This window comes from Rutidosis leptorrhynchoides, chromosome 5 (assembly GCF_046630445.1).
Source record: "Rutidosis leptorrhynchoides isolate AG116_Rl617_1_P2 chromosome 5, CSIRO_AGI_Rlap_v1, whole genome shotgun sequence".
NCBI lineage: Eukaryota > Viridiplantae > Streptophyta > Magnoliopsida > Asterales > Asteraceae > Rutidosis > Rutidosis leptorrhynchoides.
The window spans coordinates 400,176,507-400,192,342 of NC_092337.1; the positions used below are offsets into that span (position 1 = coordinate 400,176,507).

General features: G+C 34.2%; 2 protein-coding genes across 2 annotated transcripts; both read left to right on the forward strand.

The window, feature by feature from the left end:
• Positions 1–1,110: 1,110 nt before the first annotated feature.
• LOC139846518 (serine/threonine-protein kinase TIO-like) lies at positions 1,111–9,949 on the forward strand. Its single transcript, XM_071836000.1, has 12 exons — positions 1,111–2,551; positions 2,781–2,882; positions 3,061–3,158; positions 4,486–4,654; positions 5,263–5,361; positions 5,450–5,971; positions 6,528–7,598; positions 7,788–8,021; positions 8,673–8,816; positions 8,947–9,027; positions 9,137–9,328; positions 9,494–9,949. Exons 1-12 carry the CDS (start codon positions 1,625–1,627, stop codon positions 9,737–9,739), a joined length of 3,885 nt encoding a protein of 1,294 aa, XP_071692101.1. The 5' UTR covers positions 1,111–1,624; the 3' UTR covers positions 9,740–9,949.
• A 1,556-nt stretch (positions 9,950–11,505) lies between these two features.
• On the forward strand, positions 11,506–15,280 carry LOC139847675 (eukaryotic initiation factor 4A-3). The gene is made up of 8 exons (XM_071837400.1): positions 11,506–11,980; positions 12,537–12,777; positions 12,907–12,987; positions 13,863–13,970; positions 14,055–14,174; positions 14,372–14,539; positions 14,670–14,756; positions 14,892–15,280. Exons 1-8 carry the CDS (start codon positions 11,673–11,675, stop codon positions 15,003–15,005), a joined length of 1,227 nt encoding a protein of 408 aa, XP_071693501.1. The 5' UTR covers positions 11,506–11,672; the 3' UTR covers positions 15,006–15,280.
• The last annotated feature ends 556 nt before the right edge of the window (positions 15,281–15,836 follow it).

Consider the following 15,836-nt stretch of genomic DNA (forward strand, 5'->3'; position numbering starts at 1 on the left):
AATATCAATTGGGCCAAATGTTTGGTCTGTATCTGCATCAATGTTTATTTTCATGTTCCGCTGCGTTTTATAAATTTAAAAGTACACACGGTTAACGCAAGATATTATGTTGCTCTCTTGAAACTTCTAATAGAAATAGCACAACTACTATTACAATAATCTGGATGTATGTATTTAAAGTTCAGGTATTGTTTGTTTGTGTCCAAGTTATGAGTGAAGCAAATTTCATTATGTTTCTTTGTTATTACGTGTCCTATTTCCATATAGCATTTGCACTAAAAAATTTATAATCAAGAATTTTGAAATATTTGCTTAGAGTTAGTTTTGGCTCGTCACATTAAGTTGAAAATTACATGTTCTTATCAGTCACGAGTCATCACTTTTTAACAGTAATAACATGCATCATTGTTGCAGGTTTGTTTGGTGTCTGCTACCCTTCCTAATGAAATATTGGAGATGACCAGCAAATTCATGACAGATCCCGTTCGAATCCTTGTAAAACGTGATGAATTGACCCTTGAGGTTTGACTTATGCTCTTCATTAATAAGATTTGTTGTTATTATTATGGCAGACAAGATCCAATTGTTTTAACTCACCAATTCTATTATGGCAGGGAATTAAACAATTCTTCGTTGCAGTTGAGAGAGAAAATTGGAAGTTTGATACTCTCTGTGATTTATATGATACTCTTACAATCACCCAAGCTGTAATTTTTTGTAACACAAAGCGAAAGGTAATATGTGTTTTAGTCTCTCTATCTAATTTTTATATCATGAAAGGTGAAATGCATTTGGTTGAAAATGAAAATTTACATGTGTTCTCATGATACAGAGGTAACATAAGTTGAAAACTTTTTTTTTTTTTTTTTTTTTTTTTTTTTTGGAAATACATAAAAGAAAAATTATTTAAAAATCAACCACTTGTATAAGTGAAGCATACTTAAAGTCAATGGTTTTATTTTGCATTTATTACTCCATAATTGAGGTGTATTTTTCTTACTAAATAATTTGACAACCACTTTTGTAGTTATCCACTTTTTTTTTTTATAGAGATGATCAACAATTAATATATACTAACTTACAAGCTAGTTATACATGCTTTTATACCAATTTTCTTACTTAAGCAAGGGCAATGTGATTGATGGCACCATGCTACAATTAAAGGGGCCTTACCATGTCTTCATGCTTTTAGTTAGATTTTTCGTGTTCAAACCTTACTTGTGTTCACATGATCTTTTATGTTTTTTAGTTTTCATTGTTGTTGTTTAACCAGAGTTGGTGTTATGATATCCAGACTTTCAGTTCAAACTTTGGTAGCACAATAGCTCAGGAGCCAGTTGATAGGAAAAGGTCAAGGAATAATTTGGTTAGGCTTAACTCATTTTGTATGAGTAAAAGAAAGTCAATCCTCTAAGTTTTAACAACCTAGATCTAACTCACGATTAGGTCCTTTTTTCTCTTAACTCTAGATCTAAAACCATGTTGCCTTCATATCATTTCTATGTGCAGTCATATGCATATTACTGTAGTTAACATCTTAATTATCTTTTTTATTTTGTTGGTGTTTCTCACCATCATCTCATTACTCTGTTCACTTTAACATCATTATAATAATCTCTTTCAAATGTCTTCTCTTAAAGAGTCAGAACACCTCATTATACCCTTCCAAGTTGTTAAAACAGCCACTAAAAACTTCACAACACTAATCGGAAAGGGTGGATTTGGCGAAGTTTATAAAGGAGAACTCAAACTATCTGAAGAACTCACCACTGTTGCTGTTAAGCGACTACTAATCAATAACCTTTCGGGTCAGGGTGCTAAAGAGTTTTTAACAGAAATTCATTTGCTCTCTCGTTATAATCATCCGAACCTCGTTTCCCTTCTCGGTCATTGCGAAGAACGCAACGAAAAAATACTTATTTATAAGTACGCACATCGTGGAAGCCTTGATAGATACCTACGTAGTGCAAATAAATCGACTTGTGAATTAACATGGAAACAACGGTTAAAAATCTGCATCGATGCAGCACGTGGTTTGGATTATCTCCATAACCACGTTGAAGATCGTCAACGAGTAATTCATCGAGACGTTAAAAGTGCTAATGTTCTGTTGGATGATAATTGGAAAGCAATGATTGCGGATCTCGGTCTTTCGAAATTAGGACGTGCAAATGAAACTGAAACTTTTCTCGTTACGAATGCTTGTGGTACAGAAGGGTATTGTGATCCTGCATACAGACAAACTGGGATATTGACCAAAGAGTCAGACGTTTATTCATTTGGTGTTGTATTGTTTGAGGTTTTATGTGGAAGGTTGTGCTTTCAGTCTAATCTACATAGTAAAGAGCAGTTGTTACCTCAGCTGGCCCAGAAATACTATAAAAAAGAAAAACTGAAAATGATTATTGATCCTACTTTGATCGAGTACGTGGAATCAAACTCTGTGAAAAAGTTTGCGCGTATTGCGTATCAGTGTTTGCTGGAAGATCGAAAAGGACGGCCCTCAATGGATTTTGTGTTACAAGAACTTGAGAAGGCGTTAGATATGCTGGTAAGTTACGATATGTTCTACACTTGGAAGTTTTATTTAATTCATTTCTATATGCATAGTAAAATAGTAAATACCCATGAGTCCCAAAATTATAGTCATGTTTTGACTTTTGATCAAAGAGATACTTGGTATTATTTTTCTTGATTTCTTTTTTGTTGCAATCTGTATCATGATCATCCTTTTTGTTGTATGAAATGTATGATGCTTATGTATAATTCATGAATTTCAGGAGAACACGAATGCCAAGTCAGATTCTCCTATTGCAATCACTTCAAGAGATAAGCTCGACATACATCCCTCGAAGGATGCCCTTTTCAATAAGGGCAGCATGGTAATTACGAAACCAACCATTTTAACTATACTATACATACGTATACATACATAAACACACTGGGTGAAGCCATAAAGAATCATTTAACAGGTTCATGGTTGAAATAAAATCGTTCTGTTGATCATGGCTAAACTGATACTTAACATAATAGCAAGTAACAGTTGGTTTTACTTTACAGTCACTTTCTAGTGGTGCGGATGACAGCAATCGCGAGAACAAATCAGAAAAGACTTTTTTTCTACGAAATTGGACACCTATCAATTTGCCTGAATCATGGTGAGCTTGTGACCCTTCTGTGACTTAATTTAATTTAATTTGTTTGATGTTTAGAATTCAACTAGAAAAAAAATCACCGCGCGTTGCTGCGGAAAGTCGTTTGCAACAATAAATTTCAGTATATGTATTAAATATTTATTTTAGTAGGATAGAATTAATATCAACAATTGTCACAAAGAAATATGTTTTCAATTAAACTATTTTACTCGTAGTGAATCCAAATTAAAATAATCACAGTAAATTATTCGTATTACTTTTTGAAATATTTCAAATTAATTGGCATAAATAGTTAGCACGTAACCCGTAACAAAAAATGTTAGTGACAAAAATATTTGATAACAAAATTTTAAAAGGATTTATTTTTTAAAAAAAACATTGGTTAAAATATATGAAAGCAATTATTTAAAAACATAACAATATTATACTCTCTAATAATATTAAATGGCCAAACTCATAGTAAAATATACTCCTAATTATAGTAGATTGTCAAACCCATGTGCAAATGTCGTTTGAGTGTGTAATACGACAAGATTACGGAGTTCTTTTAGTATAGTAAAATATACTCCTAATTATAGTAGATTGTCAAACCCATGTGCAAATGTCGTTTGAGTGTGTAATACGACAAGATTACGGAGTTCTTTTAGTATATATGTTAAATAAATTAAATAAAGTTCAGTATGTTGTGTATGGAGAAACAATACATCTCGTGTCGTGCATAGCTATTGTGCACAAGGATGCAAAACTAACTACTCGAGAGTACTCGGGAGTACTCGATCAGGACTTTGGAGGGAGTAATTGGCAATTCAAGGATTAATCGAATTGGATTTTTGACACATTTAAATAATAAATTTCAAAATTATATGTGTAAATATAGAAAAAATCATAAACATAAACTATAACATATTTGTCTAAAAACTTAAACATAATTGTTCATTTGTTCGAAAACTCTCAAGTTCTAGTTTAAATACATGTTAAAATGTTGACTGTTTTTAATTTTGACCGACTTTGACCATCAAATCCGATTTTGACCCATTAACCGACGCTACTGACTGATTAATTAAAAGGATTTTGGAAAATAGGATCAGTTTGTTCTTAAAAAGGAGTAATTTCGGATTAATCGGGGTTTCTTATGACAGTGAGTGCGCACGTTGTTTAGAAACAGATAGTCGCCTGCTGATGATGATATCAATGAGAGAATTGTTATACAAAAATCGTTATTTCAACTCATTTTGATGCTCCCTGTATTTGGATGTTACCTGGAATGTTTTTAGTTTATAAAATGCTCTAACATACTGCTACACACTGGAATCTTTGGTTATGAGAACAGGGATCAACATATTAACTCATTAAATCAGTCTGAGCTGAAAGTTAATACTTCAAGGGTGCTAGATGAGATTTTAACGGAACATGTGGGAATTACTCTCAACATTCTCCGCATTAAAAAGTCAGATAAGAATGTTACACCCCCAGATTTGCTATATGACTTACTGGTTCAGGTATGTTACTCTTTGTTGACAACTGCAAAGCTAGCTACCAGGGATTTAACCTTCTAAGATGAAACACCATGTTAGAAAAGTTGGCAACAAGGGTAGGTTGGTTATCAGTTTAAATAGGGTTCCATCTAAAACTAGTGAAAGGATTCCCGATCGGGTTTGGTTGACAAGAAACACAGTTTTGTCTTGCCAGTTGTCGCTCTCTTTATCTGTTTTCTTTTCAAAAATATTACTTAAATGGGTTAAATTTGGTTACAACTATCTCTAAAGCAGCTGTAATAAACTATTTATGAGGTTGGATACATTAGAAATGCCCTTTGGACCACTTTCAATCCATATGACTTGTTCCCTTTTTGGGCAAAGCTTTTTGTTGACCAGGTTTAGATAAAACTCAACTAATAAATAGTCCGAGATTGAATAAGAACTGTAGTGTTTGTTAGGGGATAACAGAAAGCCACTAGTTGTATTTATATAAATACTTTTTTCTAAAAGATTAGTTGATGTTTGGTTTTCTCTGTAATTTTATTCCTTTATTTTTCATATTCGTCTTCCTTTTTCTGGATGTCGCCTAGTTCCTAATTAAATGGTGCTCGTTATCATGTCTCGTTCAGTGTTTCTCAGTCATAAAGAAGTTATTGGAGAACTGTGAAGGTGGGTTTGAAGATTCATATATCAGGCATTGTGTTGCCATATTGGATCTCTATAAAGAGGTTATACTCTCGATCAACCAAATAAATACATAAAGTTTTTTCTTATATATATATTATTATATCTCAAAATAACTTTGGGTACATGTAGGTTTCTGGTTTTATCGAAGATGCACCCGAGAGACTTGTTTATGAATCTGTTGCCTGCATTAGGATAATTATGTCTACAGTAGCACAAGGTATTAAAACTTCCCTGGCCACCAAAGATGCTGAGGTGGCGACAAACGGTCCTCAAGAGATATTGGATCATGCTAAAGCATCAGGTGTCATAGATGCTTTGCTTTCTTGCTTTGTGACTTGTGGCACAAGTCTCATGTCTGGCTCCTCAAAATTGTTAGTTGTGGCTTGTGAAACTTGTGAGGCAATTTGGTCTTTGATAGATGCTTTTGAGATTCAACATACAAAAGAAAATCCACATGTATTTCCATTAAGCTCAATGCATTTTCTCACTTCGCATCGGATTAGCCTCAAAGGAGGTCCGTTGATGGGTGAAGGTATAGAAAAAATTATGGAATCAGTGACGCAAGCATTCCTTGGATCCGAACCTACGCAAGTTGCTATTTTCTATTGCCTTCGGCAACGTCTACAGGCCTCATGGTCTTCTGTAATTCAGGTGAGGTACAATAAAGACTTTTAAGGGTGAATAATGGGTCAAATTGGGTAAAGTATAGCTACGTGTTAAAATGGATCGGGTTATCCCCCACCACTAATTGTCCAAAAACTTCACGGTTCTATTTTTGTTCAATAAATAGTCAATATGTCAAACCATCCCAAGATCGTAGTTGGTGTCCTGATATCCTCACATGAAATTTCGAGTTCAAACTCAGTAGCAACATATCTTTGGGTGGTCACGGAAAAAAGGTCGGAAACGATCATGAGATAATCCGGTTTGGCCGCATACTTCTGAGTGAAAACTACGTATAACCCGGTTTGACCGCGTAAATTCGAGTGAAAACTACGCTCCTTACCCGGCTAGTTTAAAAAAATTTTAATCAGCTTATTTATTTAATGTGTCAAATAAAACAAATTTATGTCATTTAAATAATATACTTTATTTTGAAGAATATAATTAAGGAGATTAAATTTATGCATTACGTGCGACACTTTTGTAGTGATTTGCTAATCTTCTGTTATCTGAGGAGTGATATAACAATTTGTTGTTTCATCAGATTATCTCAAGGTGCTGCATTCATAATGATTCAGTTGCTACTGTTTTATGTGGTCTCTCTAGTTCCTTACCTGTTAACATGGCGATTAGTGGTAGTGGTGTTAATACAATAGTTTCAGAGGTTTTTTCAATAATATCTCTTTGTGCGTCATTCGATAAAGACCGACAACAGACAGGAGGAGGAGACACAATAAGCCTGAAAAGTAAAGTATCCGATCCAAGTGCCTTAATTCTTCATGCATGCCTTCTTCTAGCTTCAGTTGCACAATCCTTAAGGTCGGCTGGAAGAAAAACTGCATTTTTTATGCTTACATCTTCACCAAACAGGCAGAAGTCCCGCATCTCTGACCTGGCCCACCATTTCCCTTTAAGCAATGGAGATGGAATACAACGTATTCAACCCCATTCTATGTCCGCCATGCTAGCACTCGAATCAATTTTGTACCTAGAACTTGGTGCTTCTACTGAAAGATCAATTCATAAAAAAACCTTTCCATTAATTCCACGGAGTACCACACTTTGTGATTACCTCAAAATCTTAGCAACAAATGCTCAATCAGCTGATAATATGATGTTCTCGTATTGGCACGGACTTAGGGATGGGTGTGTGGGTTTATTGTGTTACAGATTATATTGGAACGGTATTTCAGATATGCAGGACTCGGGTGCTAGTGATATCCCTCAAACTCTTATGGATCTGTTAGGAAACAAACATTCAAATGAAATTGGCCTGTCACCGGTTGGGGTTTTAAGAATGACTTACTCGTTGTACTTATCTCTTAAAGGTGGTAGTTCTGTTTTTCACCAGGTGTTGCTTACAAGGGAACATGTACAAATCTTGTGTGATTTAATATCTGATGTCCATCTAAATGCTATACACTGTTGGGTTGGACCGGGTGGAGGGAAGAACGGAGTTAATAATATAGTTGCATCTGTAATTAAACTTTTGGAGTTTCCATTTGTGGCTTCTGTGGAGAGCAAACTTTTTCAAGACATGGAGTCTGGGAATAAGAAGGATATGGTTAAAGACATAAAAACAAACATTGAGAATTATGTTCAAATCCTTTCGGAGGTATATAATTAATTTTATCCAATCCATTTTGTCTCTATTATTTATTTTTTTTTTTTTCATGTAAGGTGTTCTTGTTTGAAAATAATTTGGTCTAGTAAACAAATATACTCTTTACTTAAAAACAACAGGCCAAATATGGTTACAGCTAATTAATTTTGGGAATAATTAGTGCTTTTAAATCTTGATCAGGTAGGACTTCCTGGGATAATTATCAAGTGTTTGCAACTTTTGGATTTGAAGGATACTGCTAAACCTGTTTTCCTTGTAAACAAGATGGTAGTTCACCGGTCACTGGTTGTTGAACTTCTTGACCAAGATCTCTTAGATCCATTTATTATGAAAAGGTTACTTGATGATTCATCACCAAATGAAGTCAAAGTGGACGTTCTCGATATACTTACAAAATTAGCTAAAATGGACGAGGTCAGTACGTACTTATTATTAACTGTATATATTTGTAGCTAGGTACGTACTTATTATTGCTGTTGTCGTCGTCGCGGCAGCAGTGGCAGCGTCGCGGTCGGGTGGTCGTTAGTGGACTGATGGCTGCTACTGCTGTATTATTATTATTATTATTATTATTATTATTATTATTATTATTATTATTGTTATTATCTCTTATACTAACACTAATACACATAAATAGTGAACAATAACAGGGCTCACGCTAAAAAAGTTTGTACAACGTGCTAAACAGGCAGTACTACAAGGACTCAACACTAACATTTAACAAAGAGAGAAAAAAACATGGGGTCTAAATGTAACTTTTCTTGCGGCAAAATTCAAACTTTAGAGGGGTAGAAACATTTCAGGGCCCCAAATGACAACTACTCTAATTCTCATAAAACCTCCTAGTAAATCACCTAAATTTTTCACATTAAAAACGAAATAATTTTACAAACTAAACGCAATAAATTATATTCGAAACGGAGCCCCGACCTAAAGAGGGCTTTTAAACTATTCATCATCATCATCATCATCATCATCAATAATAAACACACGGATCATCATCATCATCATCATCATCATCATCATCATCATCATCATCAATAATAAACACACGGATACATGTAGGAGTTCTATGAGCACATAAATGGAGCAGATATTTTTGAACAGTTGAGAACATGTCTTACACATGCAAAACCAAGTGTGCGTGCATGGGCTTGCGATGCTATACAACAAATGTGCTTACATGGTTCCTATTTCTATAGTTTGCTGGTAAGTATTAGCCATTATTTCTACTTATAAAACAAATATATCTTTATATTATATTTTTGTAAACATCATTGATCAAGCGCATATGTTTTTTCTGTTTTCTGACTACTTGATGCTATATATAATATAATAGGCACATCACGGCATCATTAGTGTTTTGGCTAATATGTTATTTGATAAGGACAGCTACCCCCTGGGATTTGCTGTGAAGGCTGTAAGATGCTTTTCTGTTTTCAACTACGGAGTAGTTATTATTGTCCCAACGTTATATTTTTAATTATGTTTAGTGGATGGGAGCTTCCTTGACAATATTAATTCTGCAGATTTTATATACAGCTTACCATAATGGCACGTTATATGAAGAGCTAAGGAGATGTATACCCCAACTTGCAAAACTGTTGCTTTCAACAGATACTACTAATTTCACAAAGCAAAATGCTGCTAGTTGTCTTAACAATCTTTCTTGCCACTCCGATAAACTTAGTCAAGATATGATCTCCAAAGGAGCAATGGAGGTATGTTTTTAGTACTATCATTTTGCATTTATATATTTGTATATAATGTACATCTGATATCTGATAACAAAACTTCAAGTAGCTAGGTAGTATTATACTTTTGAACTTCAAACTTTATATATCTTTAATGTGCATATCTAATTACTACGTATTTGGTGATTGCAGGCTTTGTTAAAGGTGGTAGAAGACTACTCAGTTGTCGCACTTGACCCAAGCAAGATTGATGAAATTACTGAGACACCATTAAAAAGAACTCTTAGTACATTAGCTAAAATGTGTGATTATCCACCTTGTAAGAAGTTCATCAGTTCATCACACGTGTACTCAATCATTGGACAATTACGTCAGTCACCAATTGAAGACATTGCCAACCACGCTACTAAAATTATGGACAAAACCTCTGAAACTTAAAGCTTCTGAAACTGATGTATGTAGCTCCCGTATGTTTTTTTTATTTTTTATGAAATGATATAACAGTTTCTCTTTTCATGTTTCACCATAATATTCATGAGTGACAGAAATAAGTCATTGCATTTCATAAATAATGGTTTACAGGTGAAACATCACTTATACCTTTCTAGATTAGTTTCAGAAAGAACAGAGTCATCTAATTATGCATTTGTGTTTATATTGAGTCAATTTTTGTTTATAATGAAAACGTCAATCATGCCATAAAGTCATAGATTTTGATCCATGTTGTCTTAGGATATAGTAATTAGTGTTGGCTCAAATATACTTTTTCAAAATTTTATTACAATTTACATTTTCTTTTAAAAAATTGCCTTAATACACTATGCGTTCGAACAAGATTGTGTTCGAACTCAGGCTTTATCGTTCGAACTCAGGAAGCGAGTTCGTATACGATAAAATTGGCATGTCTCCGTTCACTAGCTACTAACACAATGTATATATTGTATTCAAACAACATCTAGTTCGAATTCCGGCCAGTTCGAACAACTTTATAATTGTATTCGAATACAATTATGTTCGAATCCAGTAAATTTCGAATTAATGTTGCTGAAATTGGGATTTTCACAAACAACGATTTTACTTCATCACATAACCATAAAAAGACAACTATACGGTATGTTTTTTTTTTTTTAGTTTTAAGCTATAAAATTCTATTCGATTGTGGTTTTTAACTTTAATTTTTCACAACTTGCTGATCAATACCCTGGTTTGATCACAATTACTGCACTATCTTACATCATGGGGGTATTTAACTAAGACAAGTGAAATAATTTACAATCGTTGTAAGATAACCTACATTGATGGTTTTATTAAAGATAAGTTTTCTTCAATAGACTTGCATAATGTTATGGGCGATTTAGGTTATGATCCTAGAAGAGCTGTGTTATTTCGCTTTCTTAGACTGACTACAAAGTTGGATAGTGGGTTAGAACTTTTAAATAATGATGAACACTCGGAGAACATGCTTACTTATCTTGAGGAGAATATTAGGCAGATTAATGTGTATGCTGTGCATGAGAACACAACTTGCAAGAGGTTAATTTTTGAACAATTTGGCGAGAATGAATTAGTAGAAGGTGTTAATGAGGCAGTAACAGTAACTCCGAAGATGAGGATTATATTGTTGATGGGATAATAACATTGAAGATGTTCAAGTAGACATGAAAGACTTTAAATTCAACTTAGTGTCACTTTTATGGTGAGTAATGTAAAATGTGATGGCAATTGTAGGAATAGGTGGGCTTTCTTTCATTTTGATTATGGAAAGTGAAAGTTCTTTCGTCTAGTATCGTTTTGTAGGATAAAATAAATAAATTAATAATATATAAAATAATTTAGTACGGAGTAAAAAACTAATTGGTCACCAGAGGCGGATCTAGAGTGTAAGGAGGGGGGGCGCCTGCCCGCGGTCGATTTCGAAATTTTAGTGTAAAAATTTTGGATTTTTCGACTTTGCCCCCGGTGAATTTTTTTTTTTGCCCCAAAAGCTTTATATTTTGCCCCAAAACCTTCAAATTTTGTTCAAAATTCTCCAAATTTTGACCCAAAACCTTTAAATTTTACCCACAAATCTTCAAATTTTGCCTAAAAACTTCAATTTTTTGCCCCAAAACCTCCATATTTTACTCAAAAAAATTGCTATGGTTTTAAAAAAAAATTCGCCCAGGTGGAAAAAATTCTGGATCCGCCACTGTTGGTCACAAAAACAAAGTGACACCATATACCTAAAGCATACCCAATCCCAGACGCAAAAACCCTAGATATACACATTTTTCTTCTCACACAAACACGTTTTTCTTCTCATAAGTCTCTCGAGGGCTTGTTCACATAAGAACTTTAATACCAAAAGTCCTAAACCAACAAAATCTCTATAATGGCGGGAACGTCAGTGGTGCCGGCGAACAGGGGACGGCGGAATACGATGGTGGACGACGAGAAATTAGTGTTCGAAACGTCACGCGGAGTGGAACCAATCTTGAGTTTTGATCAGATGGGAATCAAAGATGATCTGCTTCGTGGAATTTATCAACACGGATTTGAGAAACCGTCTGCAATTCAACAACGAGCTGTTCGTCCTATTATTGAGGGACGTGACGTCATCGCCCAGGCTCAATCTGGTACCGGAAAAACGTCAATGATTGCACTTACTGTTTGCCAGATTGTTGATACTTCTTCTCGAGAGTATGATCTTTATTCTAATCTATTTGATTTTGATTATTATGGAATTTAAGTATAGCTTTGGTTTTTAGGGTTAGGTTTTAAGCCCTTTGTGGTTTTTTTTTTTTTTTTTTTTTTTTGTGCTGAATGGAAGTCAACATTTTTAACCTGCTGAATGAATCAAAGTTTGTTTTTTGTTGTTGTGTGTAGCATAAACAGCTTTTGAATGATACTATTTGGTTTGTTGTGATGAACTTTAAAGGACTGCAACAAAACATAAAGTGTATAATTTGTAATAAAACTCCAAAGAACTGAAGTAGTTGAAGATATCATTACCTAGATAGTAATTGAATACAGCCTTATTACTATCTATTCAAACTTAGATTAAAAGAATAGCTTTTTCTAGATAGTAATTGAAAAGAACAGAAGTATCTGCAGAGAAACTGAGATGAAATACGTGATATGTTTATAATTTAATCAATTTGTTTCATAAGTGTATTGGGAACATGGATATTTGTTCTGATTTTTGTTTTTCTTGGCTGTATGGTTTATTTTATGATTTTCTTATCCTTATCCACAGGGTCCAAGCTTTGATTTTGTCACCAACAAGAGAGCTTGCAGCTCAAACTGAAAAACAGATACTGGCGATTGGTGATTTTATCAGTATCCAAGCCCATGCCTGCATCGGCGGAAAAAGTGTCGGAGAAGACATTCGTAAGCTAGAAAATGGAGTTCATGTTGTTTCCGGAACACCCGGCAGAGTCTGCGATATGATCAAGAGGAGAACACTGCGAACTAGAAACATTAAACTACTAATTCTTGTGAGTTTATATTAACATTTTTAATCACCTTTTTTTTTTTTTTAAATTCATATACGTCTAACTTTTGTCACATCTGTTTTGGATATAATCTTATATTGATGCCTTTTAATTTTATGATATATTTAACAGGATGAATCTGATGAAATGTTGAGCAGAGGATTTAAGGATCAAATATATGATGTCTACCGATACCTTCCACCAGAGCTTCAGGTGATTTACATTTCTCTCTTATTCACCCTTCCCTTTTAATCTCTGTTACACCGATCTGGTCCAATACAACATAATTAATTGTAGCTTGCATCAGGACAAGTCTTATTAGGATCAAGGTTGTGTTTGGTAGGATTATAACAATGTTTATGCTTTATATGATGTGAAATGTATCAAAATGATAAGGATATATGGTTATATTCGTACCTTGATGAAGATGGTTAATGATGAGGGCATGTTTTTGAGATGATAGAAATGGAAGAAGCAAACTGGACACTTAATTACTGAATTTTAAATGTTTTGTTCAACTCCCTTGATAGTTTATTTAGTTGCTACATATAATAGTTTTACTAAATTTAATAAATGATCTGGTTGGCAACAATATGATATTACCAAGATATTATGTTGATCTCTTGAAACTTTTGATAGAAATAGCACAACTACTGTTACAATAAACTGGATGTATGTCCTTAAAGTTCAGGTTTTGTTTGTTTGTGTTCAGTCGTTAATGCCTTATTTCCTTTTAAGAGGTCTCAGGTTCGAATCCTGCTTAGGTCGAGTATTTTGTGGCGGTCAGGGAAGGGTTGGAAACAGCCACCCACCCTGATGGGCTGCCTACACTAGAGTATGGGGTCGGGTTACTCGCCCTCCCGGGTAACCTGAACAAGGAAAACCTTCTACCATTTTTTTATGAGGGAAACAAATTTCATTATGTTTTCTGTTAGTACGTGTCCTATTTCTATATAGCATATGCATTAAAAGTTACATTATCTGTAGTATTCACTCAGAGTTAATTATGGCTCGTCACATTAAGTTGAAAATTACGTGTTGTTTTCAGTCATCACTTTCTAACATCTTAACATGCATCGTTGTTGCAGGTTTGTTTGGTGTCTGCTACCCTTCCTAATGAAATATTGGAGATGACCAGCAAATTCATGACAGATCCTGTTCGAATCCTTGTAAAACGTGATGAATTGACTCTCGAGGTAAGAAATATGCCCTTCTCTAAAAAGAATAATTCTGGCGGACACTATCCAATTGTTTTAGCTAACAAATTCTATTTATGGCAGGGAATAAAACAATTCTTCGTTGCAGTTGAGAGAGAAAACTGGAAGTTTGATACTCTATGTGATCTATATGATACTCTTACAATCACCCAGGCTGTAATATTTTGCAACACAAAGCGAAAGGTAATATGTGTTTTAGTCTCGTTTTCCAATCTCCATATCCTGAAAGAAATATTGTACTATGTTATCTGTTTAGTGTGATGATAAGTAATACAATAGAACCAGTTACAAATCAACTTCTAGAAATTATGAATTTTTATCTAATTTTTAATGATAATTCGGCTCAATACTTAACTTTTTCTCACTTTGTATGGTTGTAGGTGGATTGGTTAACTGAAAAGATGCGTGAAAACAACTTTACTGTATCGGCAATGCATGGAGACATGCCTCAAAAGGAGAGAGATGCAATTATGGAAGAGTTTCGATCTGGTGCTACTCGTGTCCTGATTACCACCGATGTGTGGGCCAGAGGATTGGATGTTCAACAGGTAAGATAAGCCAACACTTTTATACCTTTTCTTATTAAAGTGATACGATTTATGTTAAAACTCGCTATGTATAAATTTTGATGTCATTGTATAGATGATATATGATTAATTCTTTTCTGCTCTGTTTTAGGTGTCCCTTGTGATAAATTATGATCTCCCAAATAACCGAGAACTCTACATTCATCGTATTGGTCGATCTGGTCGATTTGGACGAAAGGTAGATAAGAAATTTTTTTTTTTCTTGAGATACATCTTGCAAATGATGGGGCATTGTATTATTATTATTATTTTTTTAACTTGATGTGATCCTGTTTATCAAACATCTAATATCCTATTTATAACTGTTTTGCAGGGTGTTGCTATAAACTTTGTGAAAACTGATGATATCAAGATTCTGAGAGACATAGAGCAGTACTACAGTACTCAGATTGATGAAATGCCAATGAACGTGGCGGACTTGATATAAGACGCTGGAAGAAGTTTGAAAAAGTTTGGTGTTTCAATCATGGCTTGTTTTGTTGATGTATTGAAGAAGAGGATTACTTTTTCTGGTTTTGAGTAATGAGAGAATCTGTGATACTTTAAGTTGTTTTGACTGTCATTGTGGGCTTGAAGGATGATCCCAAAATTGTTTTCTTATTATTATTGTAGGGTAGGCTTGTTATTCAAGAAAGTTTGTGACTTTGTTTTGTGAATATTGGATCACTTTAATCAAATGTTTTTTGGCAAATTGAAGGTAGACTTGAAACATCTTGTACTCATTTTCTGCTAGAATTTGTTGTTTTAGTTGGGTATGGTGAAAAAATAGGGGGTAATAATTACAGAAAGCCTCGTAATTAAGTTTAACATTTTCAAACGTTGTTACTTTATTACATACACGGTTACAAAAGTCCATATCAGAGTTACAAGTCAAACATATTTTCAACTTCACAACCCGATTATAACAATAGTACCTAAACCTATAGGGGGAAGAATGTGGGGGTTAGCGCACCGCTAAGTGAATGGAATCTATCTACAGACTAAGTCTAAACATCCATCATACATCAAACAACAGTCATGCCTACAACCAACAAACATACAAATAAAGACAATAACACGGTCAGTAATCATGTCTTGATATCATCCCAACAACAAGACAACAACACCAATATACTAACACTTGAACACTTAAACAACTGGTCTGCCAACCGTACGGGTAACACCCTCACTCGCACGTTTGAGATCCCTCAACCGTGCGCTTGACAACTCACTCGAACGTTTGGTATATAACCAAATACTAAACAGAGAATCAACTGAT